A 20,623-nucleotide genomic window follows, 5' to 3' on the forward strand; every position below is an offset into this window, starting at 1 on the left:
AAAAACTGTACAGAAATAATACATGTACAATTTTGCAGGTAAACAAGCTAAACGATGCCGTTTTTCATGTACGATTCAATTTGAACAACTGCAGATAACTTAAATTCATCATTTCAAATGATACTAGAATGGATACACTAGAATTAATCATACTCTGGAAACAACAATGGTGAATATTTAACTAAAAATGCAAAGCATACTTTCACTTCCTTGTTTACGACTCCATGTTGAAAATAGTTCTTACCCATAATGCCCCGAGCGAAAGTACACAGGTCAGTGCGACAGTATGAAAGCGCTACCGTAGTGTACACAATGTTGCCCTTGGTTAATTAAGGAAGTAAGCGATCACTTATCACGTAAAGATTTTCTGAAAATTGGAGGTATCAGTTTGTCGATAATTTTATCTTTTTGGATAACATTACAAGCATTGTGTTTATCTGTAAATAAAAAGAATTATGGCTGTAACAAGATATGAATAGGATATAGGTCGTGTGGTTTTCCGAAATCGAACAATGAAATTTAATTATATTTGTAAAGTTGACGAATGGATATGACATAAACAGATAAATCAGGTATGAAGTCCATATTTTATTAACTTTTGTTGTGGAATATAAAACGAAACATTCTACTGCTTTAAACATTGAAGACATCTGTAAAAAAAAAATTGCAAGTTGCATGTACTGACAGTAATTAGATCTTTTAAGTGCCAATACTCTCGGGTATTCCAAATCAGTCTCAAATGCGGGTCGGACGGCATTAATTCTCCAACATTGAATGTACGCACGGCTTTAATGTATTATATTAAACCTAGGTTAACTTGACCCGAACATTTTGTCAGTATATCATACACTCAATACGTGTGTACATCCAAGAATTAATATATGCGAATCACTCTACAGGTGATGTTTAGAAGAATGTCGTGTATTGACGGGATACACTATGATACAGTGACTATGCTATTTTGGACGAGAAAATAAAGGTCAAAGTGAATTAACTGAATATCAATAGACCCCCGTTGTAATGTTTTCCTAACATTTAGAATTTTGATGCCACCTACTCAGGATAAAAGAACTATTCATAGTCTATCATAAAACTGCAAGAAATATACCTGTTGACCATTACTTTTAGGCACTTTTTTCTCTTTAAACTCGGTTACGCCAGGAAGGTCTAATTCGCATCAGTTGTTCCAGGTTACACTTAGTCCGGCAGTTATTTTTTTAATATCTTGAAAATGCTCCACTGGTAAAGTATGTATATTTATCGCCCAAAATGCACTATTCCAAAATTATTTTAGCAAGTAATCACCGATTATAATTTTAATTTGAGAAATGATATAGTTTTCAAACATATTCAACAATATAACACCAATGGGAGAAAACTTTACATGGTAAATGCACACCGCGGAATTCCCTATACATTTTGAGCTGATCAGAAGCCATGTGAGTTGTTACACTCTGACCTCAATAGAGAGGTGCTTATTTTATTGTTAGGCGATGTATGCAAAAAAATCAAAAATGGACATGATGTTCATTATGTACCTATCAAACTGTAGATACATTATAATATAATTTTTGAAATATTTGAAATAAAAAATGTTTACATTAAACAAAAGTCATTAAATATTAAGAAATCCCGAAATAGCTGAGGTCACAGAGATTGGAAAAATTTGAATATTATGTAATTTGATGATAAATATGTAACAACAATACTGTACACGTTGAAGTTTAAGTCCCATTTTAATTCTATGAAAACTGGTTATGAATACCCGATTACACTGTAGTATTATGTAAGTATGTGTGCTTTTCCCGTTCCTCCGTCAGATTTTTGTCAAAATGTTGTACTCAATAAATGGCAGTAAACATGTTGTTAATCTAACAAACGGGACAGGACGCAAGATGGAACGGAAGCAAAATGCGCGAAGCTTGACAAAATGCTGGATGTATTTAAAGAGCTTAACTGTTTTCAATTCTGCCATTTTGGTTTCAGGTTTGTTATCGGTTTTCCTCCCTTGAACTGAGATATCATAACCACTTCATTTTTTTTTATTTAATGGTGTTATCGCTCAGATCCGAATGGCGTTTCTCCGTAGCAATTTCAGTTGCTAAGCAAACGAATTATGTGACATTTAATTTCACAAAAGGTTAGCATTTTTAAAGAATTCTGGTTAGCGGTCCTTTAATTAATGCCACTGTTCAACATAGACGATACTGAAAATCTGTCAGAATATGGCGATCATGATAAATACGTATTTACTTTAACATCTATTTGTCACGTGTGTTCCTAGCTTAACATTTGAAGTTTTTTAGTGCGACTGACTGATAACGAGATACAATGGCCGTAGAAAACAGGCTGCTGTTCTTCAGCAAGGAGGTTACAAGATGTATAAAGGACCCGACAGTTGTTTCTCATCTTGAGGCAGATTCTGTAATCTCATCAGGTAAGAGATAGATCTAAAATGCTTTAATATTTGAACAGTTTCTACCTATATGACATGTCATTACAAAATCTCAAATTTGGTCACATAAATGCTAATAATCTTTTTTGTGAATCTTTGTATATGATAATATTTACGGGTAACGCGGGGAATGGTTGTACGACGAGCAAAGTCGTCGTCTATCGTCCTTCGTCAACAATTTAACTGTTAACACTCTAGAGGTCACAATTTTGACCCAATCTTAATTATACTTGGTCAGAATGTTACCCTCAATAAAATCTTGGAAAACTTTGATATTGGGTCATCTGGAATCAAAAACATGGTCACCAGGACAAAATAAAGGAAACGTTTGTTAACATTCTAGAGGCCACATTTATGAAAATATCTCTATGAAACTTTGTCAGAATGTTAATCTTGATGATTTTAGGTCCAGTTTAAATCTGGGCTATGTGGGTCAAAATCTAGGTCACCAGGTCAAAAAAAAATCAAAGGAAAAACTTGTTAACATTCTAGAGGCCACATTTTTGACCGTATCTTCATGAAACTTGGTCAAAATGTTAATCTTGATGATCTGTAGCTCAGCGTTGAAACTGGTATATGTGGAGTCAAAAAAACTAGGTCACCAAATAAAGGAAAAGCTAGTTAACACTTCAGAGGCCACAATTATCACCATATCTTAATGAAACTAAGATAGACTGTTAACCTTCATAGCCTTTAGATTAATTTTAAATCTGGGTTGGGCGGAGTCAAAAACTAGGCCACCAGGTCAAATCAAAAGTTAACACTCTAGAGACCTAATTTTAACTTCGAAACTCATGAGAATTGATCAGAATATTAGTTTTGATGACCTTTAAGTCAAGTTTGTTTCTAGGTAATGTGGGTTCAAAAACAAGGTCACCGGGTCAGATCAAAGGAAATGATTGTTAAAAATCCAGTGTCCACATTTATGATTGCATCTTCATGAATTTAAGTCAGAATGTTAATCTTTATGATTTTCAGGTCTAGTTTGAGTCTGGGTCAGGTGGTTTCAAAAACTAAGTTGCTAGGTCAAATCAAAGGAAAGGCTAATTAATACTCTAGAGGACACATTTATGACCATATCTTAATGAAACTTTGTCAGTATGTTAATCGTGATGATCTTTAGGTCAAGTTCCAATCTTTGTCAGATGAGGTAAAAAAGCTAGGTCACCAGTTCCAGTCAAAAGTACAGATTATTATCACTCCAGAGACCTAAGTTTAAGTTGAAAAACGCATGAGAATTGATCAGAATGTTTGTCTTGATGATCTCCAGGTCAAAATCGAATCTGGGGCATTTTGGGTCAGAAACTAGGTCACAAGTTCGAATCAAATGAAAAGCTTGTTATCACTCTAGTGGCCATGTTTATGATCATATCTTCACTTGGTCAGAATGTTGTTCTTGGTGATCAATAAGTCAAGTTTGAATATAGATCATGATTGGTCAAAAAATAGGTTACCAGGTCAAATCAAATGAAAAGCGTATTAACACTCTGGAGGCCACATTTATGACCATATCATAATGAGACTTGGTCAGAATGTTCTTCTTGGTGATCTTTATGTCAAGTTCGCATCTGGGTTATGTGGGGTCAAAACTAGGTTTCCAGGTCAAATCAAAGGAAAAGCTTGTTAACTCTCTAGAGTCCACATTTATGACCCTATCTTCATGAAACTTGGTCAGAATTTGTGGCTTAATGATCTGAAGGGTAAATTTGAATTTGAGTTATGTGGGGTCACAAACCAGGTCATATGCTGAAATCACAGGAAAAGCTTTGGTCAGATGAGCGATACAGGGCCTTCAGGGCCCTCTTGTTTGTTGTTGTTGTTTGTGTCTCTCTAGAATATGCGACATAAACATGATGCGCAAAACAAAAATTTCATTTTACGTACACATAAATAAAAGGGTCTAATGGTAAATAACTGTGAGATCTGATATGCGAAACAAACGATGGTGAATGCTTCGTCAGTGGTCATTCTTTGAAGCAACATGTAAAGCCGGATAAGAAAGTAGAGTATTCTGTTGTAATATCGTACAACCAGAAAAGAATTTTTGCTTACTAAGATGTGACTTAATATTCAGAAACAGACATTTTATTTCCGAAGGAGACCCGATAAATAAGGAGGTAACCCGATGGTCTGGTGGTAACACGCTTGGCTGTCAACCAAAAGGTCGGGGTCGGTATCTCGAACCAGGCAATGAAAATTCGTTGATGATCTTTGAGTGTCTCCCACTCGATTACGCGGCCAATACTGGCTCCTCCCCTGAAAGAGGGATTTGTGTGTTTCGATGCTTTTCGCAGGACACGTTAAAGACACAAATTATTGGACAAGCCCTCTCTTTCTATCTATCTCTCTATCTCTCATATGAATATATAAATAAAACGATCCAGACTGAATCTGTATTAATTTTTTAATCGCAGATGAGAGTTCTAGACTAAAGAAGATATATCTGGATGGTGATCCGTTTAAAGCGAATGAGGAAATGATTGACTGTCTTCTTAAATCAACAGCAAAGGGAAAATGGAGATCATTCTTAGATGCCTTAGAAAAATCAGGTACATGCTTTTTTAAAATCAACGATGTATTTTTTATGAAATGCATCTTAATTATGATAACAAGAGCTCGTAGAACACGAAGTGCCCCCCTTGATGCATTCAGTAATTGCACAAGGAACAGAAATTATTTGGTCACTGTAAAGTTCTAGCATTCTGGGTTAATGTGACCTTGACTTTTGACCTACTGACCTCAAAATCAATAGGGGTCATCTGCGGGTCATGATCAACCTCCCTATTAGGTTTCTTGATCCTAAGCCTAAGCATTCTCAAGTTATTATCTTGAAACAGTTTAACTGTTCTGGGTCACTTTGACCTACTGTCCTGAGAATCAATAGGGGTCATCTGCTGGTCCTCCCTATCAAGTTTCGTGATCATCGGCCCAAGCATTCTCAAGTTATTGTCCGGTAACGGTTTAACTGTTTCAGGTCTCTTTGACCTTGACCTTTGACTTACTGACCTCAAAATCAATAGGGGTCATCTGCTAGTCATGACCAACCTCCCTATCAACTGTCATGATCTAGACCCAAACATTCTTGAGTTATCATCCGGAAAGCGTTTAACTGTTTCAGGTCGCTCTGACCTTGACCTTTGACATACTGACCTCAAAATCAATTGAGGTCATCTGCTGGTCATGATGAACCTTTCTATCAAGTTTCATGGTTCTAGGCGCAAGCATTCTTGAGTTATCATCCGAAAACCGTTTAACTGTTCCGGGTCACTGTAACCTTGACCTTTAGCCTAATAGCCTCAAAATCAATAGGAGTCATCTGCAGGTCATGACCAACCTCCCTATCAACTTTCATGATCCTAGACTCAAGCGTTCTTGAGTTATCATCCGGAAACCGTTTAACTGTTCCAGGTCACTGTGACCTTGACCTTTGATAGACTGACCTCAAAATCAAAAGAGGTCATCTGCTGGTCATGACCAACCTTCCTATTAATTTTCATGATCCTAGGCTTAAGCGTTCTTGAGTTATCATCCGGAAACCAATTGGTCTACATACCGACCGACCGACACCTGCAAAACAATATACCCCTCCTTCTTCGAACGGGGGCATAATAAACAAAATGACCGTTTATTCATTCACACGCTGAACATAAAATTTTAATACCGATAAACTGATTATACGAAAATAGTTTGTGAAAATGTGTTGAAATCAAGAACAAATATATTACATTCACTGTTATATTTACTTTCAGACTATCTTCACTTAAAGTCCTTGTTGGAATCAACTGACAGACCACGTTCAAGTGATACACGTGAAAAGGAAATAATAAGGGTATTCATTCCGTTCTTAGAAAAGACAGTTACAGCAAATGAAATTGTGACAGATCTGTACTCAAGAAAAGTCATTAACGAAGTGGATGACGAATTGATACGTGCAACATATCAAAATAAAGGAGATACATATGCTACAATTGTCTTACTTGAACGAATGCAGTGTAGATTGGCTCCAGATGAGTGGTTTTATGAATTCTTAAGTGTATTAGTACAAAGAGGTTTTAAACATGTCGTAAAAGAACTTGAACCGGACTTTTTGGACTGTCCTGAACGGTTTCGACCGTGTACAGGTGAGATTTTGTACACTTTAAGCAATACGGCAGATCAAAAGATCATTTAAATACAACATTGTGAGGGAGTCATTAATTTGTGCATTATCTTACTATTATCTACGCGATGTCTTTCTTTATATGTGTTGTTTGATTTAGAGATACGCTTACATTTTGGGTCATATTGCGGCATTTCCAGATTTTTGACGGTGGAGAAAGACCCAGGTGAACCTGTGAACATTATTTTAGGCATAGGTGGGTACCTTGGTAGAACCACCGACCTTCCGTAAGCCTGCTGGATGGCTTCCTCACATGAATAATTCTACACCCTACTTGCGATTTCGAATCCACATCGGTGAGGGACAAAGGATTCGAAGTAAGCGATCTTAACCACTCGGCCATATTACATTTTTCGTCAAAGGTAATAATATTATTTTCTATTTGTTAAGGTTCCGCGGAAGCAAAAGGTACAGAATGTGATGTAATGAACTCAAACACAGAAACGTATGATACAAAAGGTGGTGACGATGTTTGCTGTTCATCTGGGAAAGTAATTGAACACATGGTAACAGGTAAATAAATGAATACATGTTGAGTATACTAAGACAGATAACACTGTTTCACTCGGCGAGAGAGAACATGAGTAATGTTGCCCGGTTCATTACCACTCAGTCAAACAGACTGATTAGTTTTGCCTAAAGTTTTTAACACCGTTCAAAACAACAGTCTAACGTGTCATAAGGTGGCCCTAGAAGTTGACACAGTGTTGCTATTATTGCTGACCACTTGAGAATATTGGGGATTAGTTGTGTTAGTGGACAGAGAGGTGATGTAATTTTGACATGTTTCATAACCATTCACAAACAAACCAAAAAAAAAACGATTCTGCTTTCCTTTTGCTTGATTGCGTTCTTTGTTTCCAAAAATCTTCTCAAAACCTCTAGTCATTCTGCTCAGTGTATTAACTCAATCACTTTCATTGTCTATTAAATGAAAAACGTTACCTTTTTTCTTTCTCATAGATTATGGAGATGCTGAGGAAGATATGGACCAGGGAGTTCCGACAGCATCTGAAAATGATAATGACGCTGATGAAGAAAGTGCTTTAGATTTGTCGTTAGACTCGGGTTTGAAAGATTCCAGTGACAAAAGCTCTTCTCGACTCAAAGGTGCATCGAACTCAGATATTAACGAAAAACGTTGTCTTCACGAAATTGAAAAGAACACCACAAACGTTAATAAGGTCGCAAAACTTGGAGAAAGGGCACCACCAGAAGGACACGATTTTGACGGTGATAGTTCATGCGACGGTGGAGCAGAACAAACTAAAACAAATAGTAAGTCTGAAAAAATTAAAGCCATTAAAATTGGTAAATTGATTTCTATATTCGGTACGCATTTTACAATTTCTTTAAGCTCAGTAAATCAAAAACCTTACAATACATCATCAATAAAACAAATATGAACAACACTCTCTCATTGTAAGATAACAAAACCCCACTTTCAAGTGAAAAAACAGGTAATTTTACATCATACAATATCTTTTCTTTCCTTTTAATAGGAGACCCTGTATTATGTAAAAATAACGAAAGGGCTTTTAACGATCATAAGAAACATGTGAAAGTTTCAAACATAATATATAAAATCCGCCACCAAATATTGGGTGTTTGACATAATACAAAAATTTAATCAATTTTCTGGATCATTTTTAGTTCTAAATCATTATTCATCTGTCTAGTAAAGGGAGAAAGTAAAGGAAGTATTCCAAGTAACGACAGCACGAAATTGGCTTCAAATAAACCTGCTAGTGAATCAGAAGAATCGGACGATGGTTCTGACGGTATGTGAGTCGTTTTTATGATAATGAAACGGGTAAACTACAAGGTACTCGCATGTAATGAACGCCTTGCTTTTTACGTCCATAAATAATGTTTTATTTTCTTTCCCAGAACTATAGCTGATATAATGTTTTATAATGGCTATTTTTAACAACTATCATTCAAGTTAAAATTTAGAATTTGAAAGTACTTAGCCAATTTGAATCCATATATAGCCATTGGAACAATATCTTAGGTATATCTGATTGGTATCGCAAATAATGTTTGGTCGATATTGTTTTCCCAACAGTTTCAAGTCTGAGCGATATCTTGTCGCCTAAATCGGTCCGATGTCGACTAGTAATCACTTTAATAGTTTATTCAGCGATAGCCGAACATGTATTATTTAACAAATAATCAATGCCATCGAGTGGTTTCTCGTCTGATTTATCACGGTTCAGAGTTCAGATGCGTAGGAATTGAACCACGAGGGCGTTAGCCCGAGTGGTTAAATGCTGAAGCGTCTGAACTCTGAACCGTGGTAAATTAGACGATAAATCACAAGAAGGCCTTGATTATTTTCATTCTGACATGCTCATTGACATGTTTTAATAAATATTATGCTGGACTTCATTTACGCGAGGAGTAATGTATCGAACGTCATGCGGCAATTTGACGTCATAATTGACGTCATAATGTTCTCTTACCGGTCCGAGCATCAACCGTTGTTTATCGCAGAATATACAGAGATTAATTTTCTTCTTTGTTTTACTGGAAATCAAATCGAGCCATGGTAGAATATACATTATAACAGAAGTGTGATAAATGCATATTTCCTTTAGACAGAAAAAAGTTATAACTGCATTGTTATGGTTTTACCCACATCAAATAACGTTGGCTATTAAGAGAAGGCACGAGCTGACATGAGAATGTTTTTCCTGCAAAATAGAGGTGCAAAGAAAAGGTTACCTGACGACAATCTTAAATTCGGAATGAACTAATAACACGCCATAAGTAGATTTTATTTAAGTATTTTAGTATGATTCTGAAATACCTAGCATCAGTTATGGTTCCTTGGCCTGAAATTGCCGCATGTTAATACTGTTTAATTCATATGCGATTACTTTCAGCTGGACTAAGTGGTTTGATCTTAAAACTACGTACATTCATGCGAAAAGTTTACACATTTATAAAAACAAGAAGTTATTACTTTATAAAACAGCTTGTTTTTAACTCGTCTGTTCGCAGAATAGGTAGAGCTATTGTATTCACCTATTCGTCGAGGTCGGTGTCTGCGTCTGCGTTGGTGTCCAATTTATGTAAAGTTTATATGTAATCTGGTACCTCAGTATCCGAAAATGGGAATGGATTGAAACTTCATTTACTTGTTTACTGTGTTAATTTGACATGAGGTGCGCAGGTTTCATAACTCTATTTTGCTTTTTTGTATGTAAGTTACTAATTACTTATGGGAATGCATTGGAACTTCACATACTTTTTTCACTGTGATGATCTGACATGCAATCTCATTAAGAATCGTAAGAGGGGAAAGTTCTGTGACTCAGAGTTATCACACCTTTTGTACTTATTCATTCAGGCACTCTTGTTTAATAAGGAAGTTCTGGTGACAACTGAACGATACTGGAACGTTGTTGTTGTCGTTGTTTTTAAACAAGGTGGTGACGGAAGGTATTTTAACACACGTAACACTTATCATTATTAAAGATATATATTGTTGTTTTAATTTGGGCAGACACTGAACATTTTTCGAAAGTTTCTCAGCTACTCAAATACTAAAAGTTGTAAACTAATTATAGGTCATTGATCATGATCTGAAAAGATTACAAAAGTCTTACAGTTAAGAATACAATATTGCGCAGTTCTGAGAGGTATGGTCAGTTGTTATTGTTTGTAAAGTTAAAAAATAGCATCTTGCTTAACTGCAACAAAATATGTTAAAGAAAATTGTGGTCCACTGGAATACACTTTTTGCTTACCACTCACCGTCCAGTATACATCGTCCGTTGATATTTTCTTACACCAACATCTTCTCCTCACTTACTTAGCCAATTTGAACAAAGATTCACGGCAGTGTTCCATGGAAAGTCTTTCATCTTTCAAAGGTATTAAAAGAAATCAAGTTTATGCCGAACTCATGTTGCCATAGCAACGGAAATGAAAAACTTCTTTATAATTTTAATTCTAGTTAAAAGTATACACCAGATTTCAAATAATTTCACACAAATATATCTTAGTGACCCTCTGCCGAAAATGTTCACAAGGTTCCAATCGCGAAAACAGATGGCCTGAAGGTGCTTGGTCACTTTTCTCTTTTTGTATAAAGCGGAAAATTCAACAAAATATGCCATAAACTGCTTTATATAACACTATTAATATTTGTTATTATCTTTTTAAAACGATAATGGGAGTTAATTAATTTAATAAAAGGAAAGAAAATAAAAATTACTCTGCAGACAATATATTGCTATAAGTATCCAAAAGGTGTATATAGATATATTATCTCCCTGCAAACAGTTTAAAATTGTCAGTGACATACTGCCATTCTATAAAATACATGTGAGTTCTTCTAAATCAGATTTAAAATGACTCGTTAATACTGTTTGTATGTTTGAAAGATGCACGTTAGTTTGCAAATACTACACATGAATAAAATAGAAATCATTCCACCAATCAACTTCTTTCAATGTGTTTTTCTTTATTAGAATCAGGAAAGTGTGTCATATTATACCATTACTTCAGGAACACGGGGACAAAGACAGTCGCTGCTTTTGCATATATTAACTGTACAAAGTTATAATAATTCTCCAAAATTATTTATCAATGGAAATTACATGCATTATTCTAAACAATTATGAGTTTGGTCGTTACATATTTGTATATAATATCATGTACCAATCCTAAAAAGTATATGATAATATCTATATACATGTAATATTCTTATCAGGAAAACTGGATGATGAAACACCACTAGCTGAGAAATTGTATCCTTTTCAATTAGAGTTGGCCGAAAAGGCGTTAGCTGGCAAAAATACTATTATATGCGCTCCAACAGGAAGTGGCAAAACTTGGGTAGCCTTGTACATCATTGACAGACATTTGCGATCGTCTTCGAACGGTACTTTTATTCCGAATAAAGGGTGTTTCTCATGTAGTCTTAAATGAAATAAATCAATTAAGTTTTAGAAAGCTGGTTTTGTCAGATATTGGAAGATAATATAACAATTTTTCTTGCGAAATTTCTACAGAAATAAACAGTGATGTTATGTGTGCGTCCAATGATATACAGCAACATTAAGTGAATTCTTAAATAGTTTTTCTGTTCTAAAATATACTATAAATTATCTCCTTGATTCATTACCAAAGTAATGTAATTTATTAAATAGCATTCTTTTTATATCCTATATAAGGAGAAAAGACAAAGAAAGTTGTTTTTATGGCGAGAAATGGAGTACTTGTGAGTCAGCAAATGGATTTCATATCTAACAAATTGCCGTATGCAAAGGTAAATAATATTTTTTCGTTTCTCGTCTTCATTAAATAAAAGTTAATTATAATACTTCGCATTGCCTTTCAATTGAGTTCGTACAAATGGTCTGTATATCTAACCTTGTTCCTAGCATTTGTTCGATGTAAACTTTGTTTTATATTATAGGTCAAACACTTGAAGGGAGACACGGAAGAGGCTCTGATGATGAATGCATTTTTTGAAGACTATGACATATTTCTCTTCACACCTCAAATACTTGTTAATAATTTGAGCAAAGATGTGAAAAGTTTGTCTATATTTTCACTGATGGTGTTTGATGAATGCCACCACACAAAAGGTGATGAACCATATAGCATGCTAATGAAAAACTACCTTATGGAAAAATCAGATGGAACAAAGAACCTACCTCAGGCAAGTTGTCATAGTCAGTAAAACATAGAATTTGGGGGAAATCGTTAGTTTAAAGGCGTGAAGCAAAAATCATTCTTTTTGCATTTTATCGAAAAATATAAAAAAGATTTCCCTTCAAAGGCTTTTTCAAAACAGTTTTTACAGTGCAAAGGATACATTTTCAGTGCGAAGCATTTGTTACCATTTTTATGCTTCCCGAAGGGGAAGCATATAGTCGCCAGCTTGCCCGTCCGTCCGTCTGTCCGAGCCCACATTTGCGTACTTAGGTGGTAATAGGAACAATAGGTAAATGTACCTTTTTTGATGTCATTCATTCTTTTAAGTGGCCTTTCTTTCGTTTATATGGCTAAAAGAACACTAGAGAGAACAAAAGACTAGCCACATAAATAGCAATTTTAGTTGTAACTTAACACAGTGATAGAGCTCTTTAAGAGAAAGAGCAGTAATAAGGAACAATAACTCTGAGTTGTCCCATTTTTGAATTATCGCCCTTTTTGTAAAAAGCTTGTCCGGAGCCTTAGTCCAAAATTATGAAAGGGATTGACTTGTTACATTACATATTGATAAAGGTCAGTGAGAGGAAGTGCAGTGTCAAAGAACCATAACTCTAGCTTACTAATTGTTTTAATCATCTCCCCTTATGTGAAAAAAGGTTGACTAGAGCATAATTTGAAAACTATAAGAAGGAATGACTTGATACTTCACACAAATATAGAGGTCATTGAAAGAAAATGCAATAAATTAAGCAAGACATATATCTCTAGCTGACACCATTTTTAGTTTGTCTCCTTTTATGTAAAAAGTTTGTCCGTAGCCTTAGTCCAAAACTATGAAAGGGATTTACTTGATGTGCAGTGTCAAAGAACCATAACTCATGCTGACCCCTTTTATTTAATTATCTCCCCTTACGTGGAAAAAGCTTGTCCAGAACATAACTTGAAATCTATATGAGGGATTAACTTAATATTTACATATTGATAGAAATCATTGAGAAGGAGTGCAATCTCAAAGAACAATAACTCTAACATACCATGTTCTTGAATTATTTCTCTTTATGTTTGGAAACTTTTCTGGTGTATTACTTAAAATGGTATTAAAATGATTGACTCAATACTTCATACATTTATAGAGGTCAGTGAGAGGAAGTGCAATAGCTAAGAACCATAACTCCAGATATTCCCCTTTCTAATTACATCACTTTATGCTAAAAAGTGTGTCCAGAGTATCTCTTTTAAACTATAAGAGATATTCTTCAAAACTTAAACTCTTTTAGAACACATTGAGGGGGAGTGCAGTATAAACAATAACTTTAGATCATCCTAATTTCATGTCTTCCTTATGTATAAAAGTTTGTCCGGAGAGTAACTTAAACACTATATAAAGGATTGACGTTTATTAACATATTCATTAAGATTTTTGAGAGGAAGTGCAGTAACTAAGAACCATAACTCTATTTAACCCTGTTTTTGAATCCCCACACCCCTTTCTGATATTTACTTCGGGAAGCGTCCATCGGTGTTACTGACTGCCTTGTTTTTTATCTGTTATAATAATTATTATCTGTTTTTTCAATAATAATAATAATATTATTATTATTGTTACAAATATTATTATTATTATATACTAGATTATTGGTCTGACAGCATCTATTGGCACCGGAAGAGCCAAATCAGAAAAGGATGCTCTTGATCATATATTTCGGGTGTGTGCAAGTTTAGATGTAAGATGTTTATCAACAGTAGAAAAGAACCGGGAAGACCTAGCGAAACACGTCAGTGTACCTATAGAAGGTTCGTTTCTAGATTTGGGTTGAAAATTTGGAAATAAGTGAAGTAGTTATTTAACTTGTGTTGTTTTTTTTAATTTTGGTAACGTTTATAGACCTTTTCTAATTATATTTAAAAAATAATGAATGAGAAAAAAGTATCAAATAATGTATAGGAAAAGTATCTGTCTGTATTAAACTATTGTCTCAAAACTTGTTTTCAAAACTGAGCACTGTATTCTGTATTGAAAGAAGGATCCATGTTGCACTTTTGAGCATGCATAGAAGTAGTTCAAGTAGTGGACAAGATTTTATCTTGGTATGGTGTAACAAACTGCCTAAAAATTGTCTCAGATGCAGAGTGAAGAAAAATTATCGATGATCCGAAAATTTATTTCAAAGTTTGTCCAGATTTAATAGAGGTTTAATTTTCATATACTGAAATTGATGAATTTAGGCACTGCTCTTCTCAAAGAAAATGTATACTTCTGTTGTGTTTCGATGGAAATTTTCAAATAAAAGTTAAACGTGACATTCAGAAACAGGACTATAAACACAAACTTTAAATTTGTTTCATCTCGATATACGAGGGGAGGTCGGAAATTGACTTTTCATGCTCCTTTCTTTCAACGTGCACATATTATACATGAGCGAAAACTATGTTGTATCGCCGAAAATTGGTTAGTTTATTTTCAACGAGAAGTGTGTACACGCGAAGTTTTGTGCATTTAAACAAGGTAGGTGTTAGGGCTGCCATGGACTCTAAGCATGAGAAACAGAGATCTGTAATAAAATACTTGCTTTTAGAGGTAAAACCTAGCCACATTTTTAAGGGTTACAGCTGTCTTCTATAGCTGGGTTTCACAGTTTAAGGAAGGCTGAACAAACATGAGGGACGAGCCTAGGTCAGGGAGGCCTGCTGAGGCAGTGACCCCTACAATGGTTGCGAATGTTGTGGTTTTTGTCAACAAAGATCGCAGAGTGTAGCTAATCAGTGTAGGTTTGGTAAGGCGTCGGTACATGAGATTTTACACGCAAAATTAGGTATTAGCGAGGAAATTGTTAGGCAGGTGTTGTAACAGCTGACAGAAGACTTAAAGGCATCCACGATGACCATAGCTAAAGAACATTTTGACATTTTAAACATGATGAAAATAGGTTTTTGAAATGTATTGTCACTGAGGATGTAATGTGGGTTGAAACTGCTGAACTTAAAACAAAAGCTCAGAAAAGCAGTGGAAACGAGCTGGTTCCCCCACCTCCCAAGAAGTTTAAGCTGTTTCCCTCTGCTGGCAAAGTTTTGCTGGTTGTTTTGGGGATTTACGTCGAATAATACAGGCTCATGTCATGCCAAAAGGTCACTGTGACCGCTAGATACTATTCAGAAGATTTGAAAAGCCTTAAAAAACTGAAAAGTTGCGCCCCTGGCTAGCCCAAAGAAATGACCTTCTTTTGCATGACAATGTCCCCTCTCATACTGCCTCATCTACAGTAGAACATTTCAGCTCCTTCAAGTGGCGATTGTTTCCCACCTTCCGTACAGCCCAAACCTTGCCCTCTGCGACTTTATTAGTTTTAAGAACTGAAAAAAGGCTTGAAACAAATAGATCATGGCGGTTTTGATTTCAGCTGTTAATTGCTACTTCAGTAGTAGGTCTACTTCAGGGTTTCCAGAGGGAATACAAAAACTCCCATGAAGATGGCAAATGTGTATAGACGTAAGTGGGGAAAAGTTTGAAAAAGACTTAAAAGCACTTTTGAAAAATATTGAACGGCTTTTGAGAAAGAGCAAAGAGTAAAGATATTTTCCGACCGACCATCGCAAGCAAATATCTGTTGGGGCAGTCGTGAAATATGGTGCCCCTTTATTTTCGCATTTTCCGCAATATACACGATGCTGAGGCAACCAATAATTATGCTTGATGAAGTATACTAATCCTGCCGTTAAAGTTGATAGTCAACGTGTTTTATCTTCAGAAAAAATACCAATGAAAATGCGATCCTCAGATCAAAGTAGAAGCATTCTTCTTGAAGCAGTGAAGAAAACGGCAGATCTTCTTGAAGGTATAATACTATGTATTATAGGATTTTGCTAGATCTTCGGTAAAATAAGAGAACAGGTATTTCCTTTTAAACTATACCTACTACAAACATCTAATTACTTTTATTTATATTTTATATTATATTATATAATACTATATATTTATATAGCATCCTTCCCATGATAAACACGTTACATGCACATGTTACCCCCACTAAAATATACATTAATTAATTAAGAAATAATTTATAGCAAAGAGTATTTTAACACTATTTATGCACGATGGGTGGTTATACGTCGGGCATAATAATCTTTACGAGGGCGCAGCCCGAGTGAAACTATTTGTACGACGTACTACCGCCCGACTGTATAAATAGTGTTAAGACATGGTTTTGCTATAAATTATTTCGATTCTAATATTCCCTTAATCTAAAACAGTAGATGAAATATAGCAGCGCTCTTTCTTGGTCGCAACAAAAACATTGACGTCACCGCACGTTAACGTTACGTCATTCTAGCGGCAGCGTGTTTTAACAGAGACAGGCATATTAGAATAACTGTTTCTAGATTTTGGATAACAATTTAATGAATGCTTTACGTTATCCTATAGAAACAGCTTGGCTGGAGCCGAAGTTGATACCAATTATGCACAAGTGTCCAAGTGATGTGGAGTCAAAAAGATATGAAACATGGGTGGCAGAAATTATCAAGGTTACTGAATCACTTACTCGAGGCCAAGGGAGAGACATAGCATCATGTGCAAAATACCTTCAGGTCTGTAGATGTTTAATTAGCACGGATATATATGCAATGACTACAATGTCTGTAAGGAGTTGTAAAAGGGTTTGACTTTTATTAACTTGCTCCACGCCATTGTTGTTCGAATTCTGTCTTGAGATGTAAAGATACTTCATGTCAGGATGATATCAAGTCTGCTTGTAGATCTCCTAGTCTGCTCAGTGTCCGTGCTAAAATATGTCCGGAGGACTACATGTGGTTGTCCTCTACAGATACAGATGAATGGTCGCTTTGATGGACGAAAAGAGTCCGTGTGACTTAAAATTCATCAAGTCAAACAAACATATCAAAATGTATAAATATTCCTTTGTCGGGTGATTAATGTCGTCTCTTGCTTTGTGACTGTATCCCCGCAGGGGTCGTCATATGAGGGAGTATATCCAGCTGACCTTCAGGAGGCCAATGGTTCTATCCAGGTGTCCTCGTATGCCTTAGATAATACACATTATAACAGCTGGAAATATGACCTTAACTATGTATAGGTTTGGTTTTCGTCCTAACCAAACAATAGCAAATGCTCTTTGATAAGCTTGAGAAAAAAGTAACAAAATTGGTTCTTCGAACATAAAGCGTAAAACTTTCTATGTGGTATCTTACGTCTTGCATTATTTTGCTTAGAACTGGTATTTGACCTATAAATACGACACCTTTTTTCCAGTTATAATCATTTCATAATTATTTATATGATAGGTTTTTCAGGGTTTAAATAGAAATTTTCAGGAGTCACTAATTGAACATATTGCGATAATAATTTTTGTACCTTTAGAATATTAAAAACTTCAAACACTATAGTATACATACATATATTTGCATATATAACTTAAGCTTAATGCAAAGTCGTCGAACATAAGATAACAAACATATTTTTATGTTTCCTCCGTAGCACACTAATGTTGTTACTTATATAAGGTGCTTTTTAAAAGTCTAGTACTAAACGAACATTTCAATACATAAAACAATTTTAATTTTAGATTTACTACAACGCCTTAGAGATAAACAGGTTACTTAGAACCACAGATGTTGCAGTCTATCTTGCAACACAACACACACAAGAAGCAGAACACCAGGATACTCTCACTAGGGACGAAAACGCTCTTTTGATGACACTAAAAGGTTATATATATTCCTATTTCATAATTGCCAAACTTACAGATATGAAGTGTAACCACTGATGTTTTAATTTTCATCATAAAATTGTCTAGCATTCATTGTAACAGCTGACCTTTCTACATAAGAGTAATAAACTTTTTCGGAGTAAATGTTTAATATATTAGGGTCATTTTGCCCTCCGCCCCCACCCCCGACACACACACACACACACACACACACTGGGGGAGACATATTGTTTTTACCCAGTCCGTCCGTCACACTTCATTTCCGATCAAATACTGGAGAACCATTTGACTTAGAATTCTTCAAACTTCATAGGGTGGCAGGGATTATGGAGTAGACGACCCCTTTAGTTTTTTGGGGGTCACTCCATTAAAGGCCAAGCTCACAGGGGCTTGAACATGGAAAAATAATTTCCAATTCATAACTTGAGAACCACTAGGCCCAGAATGTTGAAACTTAGTGGATGATTGGACATGCTAAGTAGATTATCCCTATTGCAGCCAACCATCAGTGTCTCCTTGACTTTCGCTCCTGTCCCCTATTGACTTCTTGCCTATGTGACTATGCATTGGGAGAGACATGCGCTTTTCTACAAAAGCATCTTCAAGTTATAATAGTAGCTCGATATGGGATGCTGTATTCGGCGAGAGTGGAGTTTTGCTGGATCGGACCTCGCGAGAGTGTGACCCGACCTTGCAAAATCCAGGAGAGCGGAATACAAAATCCCTTATCTGGCTACTGTTATAATTACCCTTTTATCATACACCTCCACCTTTTTGTTTGTTGTTTTGTTACTGAACGAAATCTTCAATGTTAATTGATGTTAAAATGGAACTTAGTGAAGCTTTTATATGCGCTATTTATAGAGCTGTGTCAGGTCATGTATATTAATGAAAGAAGTCCGGTAACATACAATACAAAAGGTACAATACGGAAGTTTTTCTGCCTGTTCATATTTAATTGCATAGCACAAGATGATGTTTTTACGAATTTATATAGATATATAATAAATATATATATTATTACGTGTATTCTTAACATACAGAATATTCCACAATGATCGAATATATTTGGCTCATTTTAAGCCCGACCGCTGATTTAGGATATGTATTTCTGTCACACAGTTTGGGAAGTTTACACACAGTTTGAGTCACAACCACATTTCATAAGCGACTTGGGGCCATAAAACTATTCATATCTATATTAAAGCGAAGACCATTAGAAAATTAGAAGAGAGGCTGTCAGAAAAGTAAATAAATACTTATTTATTCCGGTTCTAATATTTAACTTTATATTTGCTGGTTGGCTGGTCTCAGTTATAAAGAAAGTGAATTTCATGAAATATATTTATTCTACAATCTCATAAAACACTGATTGTTTTGCTCTCAATAATTATTACACTTTTTAACATATATTTCTGCTTCTCAGTCATAATCAGTTTGCAATAAAAATGTTTTAATATGGCTTTGATTAAAGGTTATCATAGCATATTCGACAAAAATGCGTTCGCTTCGCTACTATTCTATTTTGTTTAATAACCTGCACATTCGGTACGGATGAGAGTATTGTTGTTATGTTGCTTTATTTCCAGCAAGGATATTTTAGAATCTTCAATCACATATGCATTGCTACTTATGCAGTAATTATGTTGAACATCAAAGTTTTACCTTTGTACCTAACCGTCTATATCGTGATAAGTAATGTGCATAATCTGTTGTTTGGCATATGCCTTTCGTTTATCTATACAAGTTTATTTGCATATGATACTGTTTACAGAAGGAGTAAAATTATGATTGGCTAATCTCGCAATTGTAAAATTTATTCTATGTAAATGGATGATTCGGACAAAGTTTTCTATATATATAAACGAAGGAAAACCGAGTCTGAGCAAAATCTGCCAGCCAAAGCTTCTCTACACAACTACCACCAGCAGAGTTTTTATTCCCCGAGTGTCGAAGAAGGAAAAGGATTCCGCCTTAAAGGTCTTGACCTAGTGCTAGTGTGCGTAAAGGATGTTGCACATTTCCTGAGCACTCATGGACTGACTCAATCAAACTGAGTCTGCTTTTATGTAGCCTGACTGCGTTCTATGCTTCCCAAGGATCTTTTGCACTGATTTTATTGCATCTTAATTCCTCCAAAACCGCACCATTTGTAATGACATAGGTAACAATTTCTGTAATACTTACACTGCCAATTTTCCTAAAGGGAAGAAGCTTTACTCTTTATCTCTGTACTGTTTCAGAAGTACAGAAAGAGTTAAGAAGAGTAAGGACTGAAAATCCAAACGTACACGTCATAAGTAAAACCTTGTCAAATCTTTTTGCCGGCAAGGACGCCGACGCTAACTCCAGGGCAATGATATTTGTTCACGCTAGGGCAACATGTAGGGCGTTGGCAGATTTTCTCAATGAAGAGTTGGAAGGAATCTATGTGAAAACAAGTCCCTTCCTAGGAAAAGACACTAGAGGCACTGATAAAGGTAAGATTTCCATAATACGATTTTCCAGTTTCGGTGGTATGATACTGTCAGACAACCGAACGATCATGGCAATCGTTAGCAATATCACGTAGTGCGACCAAAGCGTATTTCCGTACTTACACTCAAGTGTGAT

At 35.4% G+C, this 20,623-nt stretch overlaps 2 protein-coding genes across 7 annotated transcripts in view; both read left to right on the forward strand.

The window, feature by feature from the left end:
- Positions 1–20,623, forward strand: part of LOC123546753 (antiviral innate immune response receptor RIG-I-like) — a 48,247-nt gene that overhangs the window by 24,325 nt on the left and 3,299 nt on the right. The window lies entirely within an intron of this gene.
- LOC123546754 (antiviral innate immune response receptor RIG-I-like) lies at positions 249–14,081 on the forward strand. 5 transcript variants are annotated; one of them, XM_053551061.1, is made up of 10 exons: positions 249–380; positions 2,307–2,437; positions 4,870–5,004; positions 6,205–6,576; positions 7,005–7,127; positions 7,578–7,892; positions 8,294–8,395; positions 11,338–11,508; positions 11,801–11,895; positions 12,046–14,081. In XM_053551061.1, exons 2-10 carry the CDS (start codon positions 2,332–2,334, stop codon positions 12,310–12,312), a joined length of 1,686 nt encoding a protein of 561 aa, XP_053407036.1. In that variant the 5' UTR covers positions 249–380; positions 2,307–2,331; the 3' UTR covers positions 12,313–14,081. The 5 variants fall into 5 exon arrangements, with proteins under 5 accessions (XP_053407036.1, XP_053407039.1, XP_053407038.1 ...); XM_053551064.1 differs by having other exon boundaries at positions 259–337; XM_053551063.1 differs by having other exon boundaries at positions 344–572; positions 2,299–2,437.

The sequence above is a fragment of the Mercenaria mercenaria genome, chromosome 9 (genome assembly GCF_021730395.1).
Source record: "Mercenaria mercenaria strain notata chromosome 9, MADL_Memer_1, whole genome shotgun sequence".
NCBI lineage: Eukaryota > Metazoa > Mollusca > Bivalvia > Venerida > Veneridae > Mercenaria > Mercenaria mercenaria.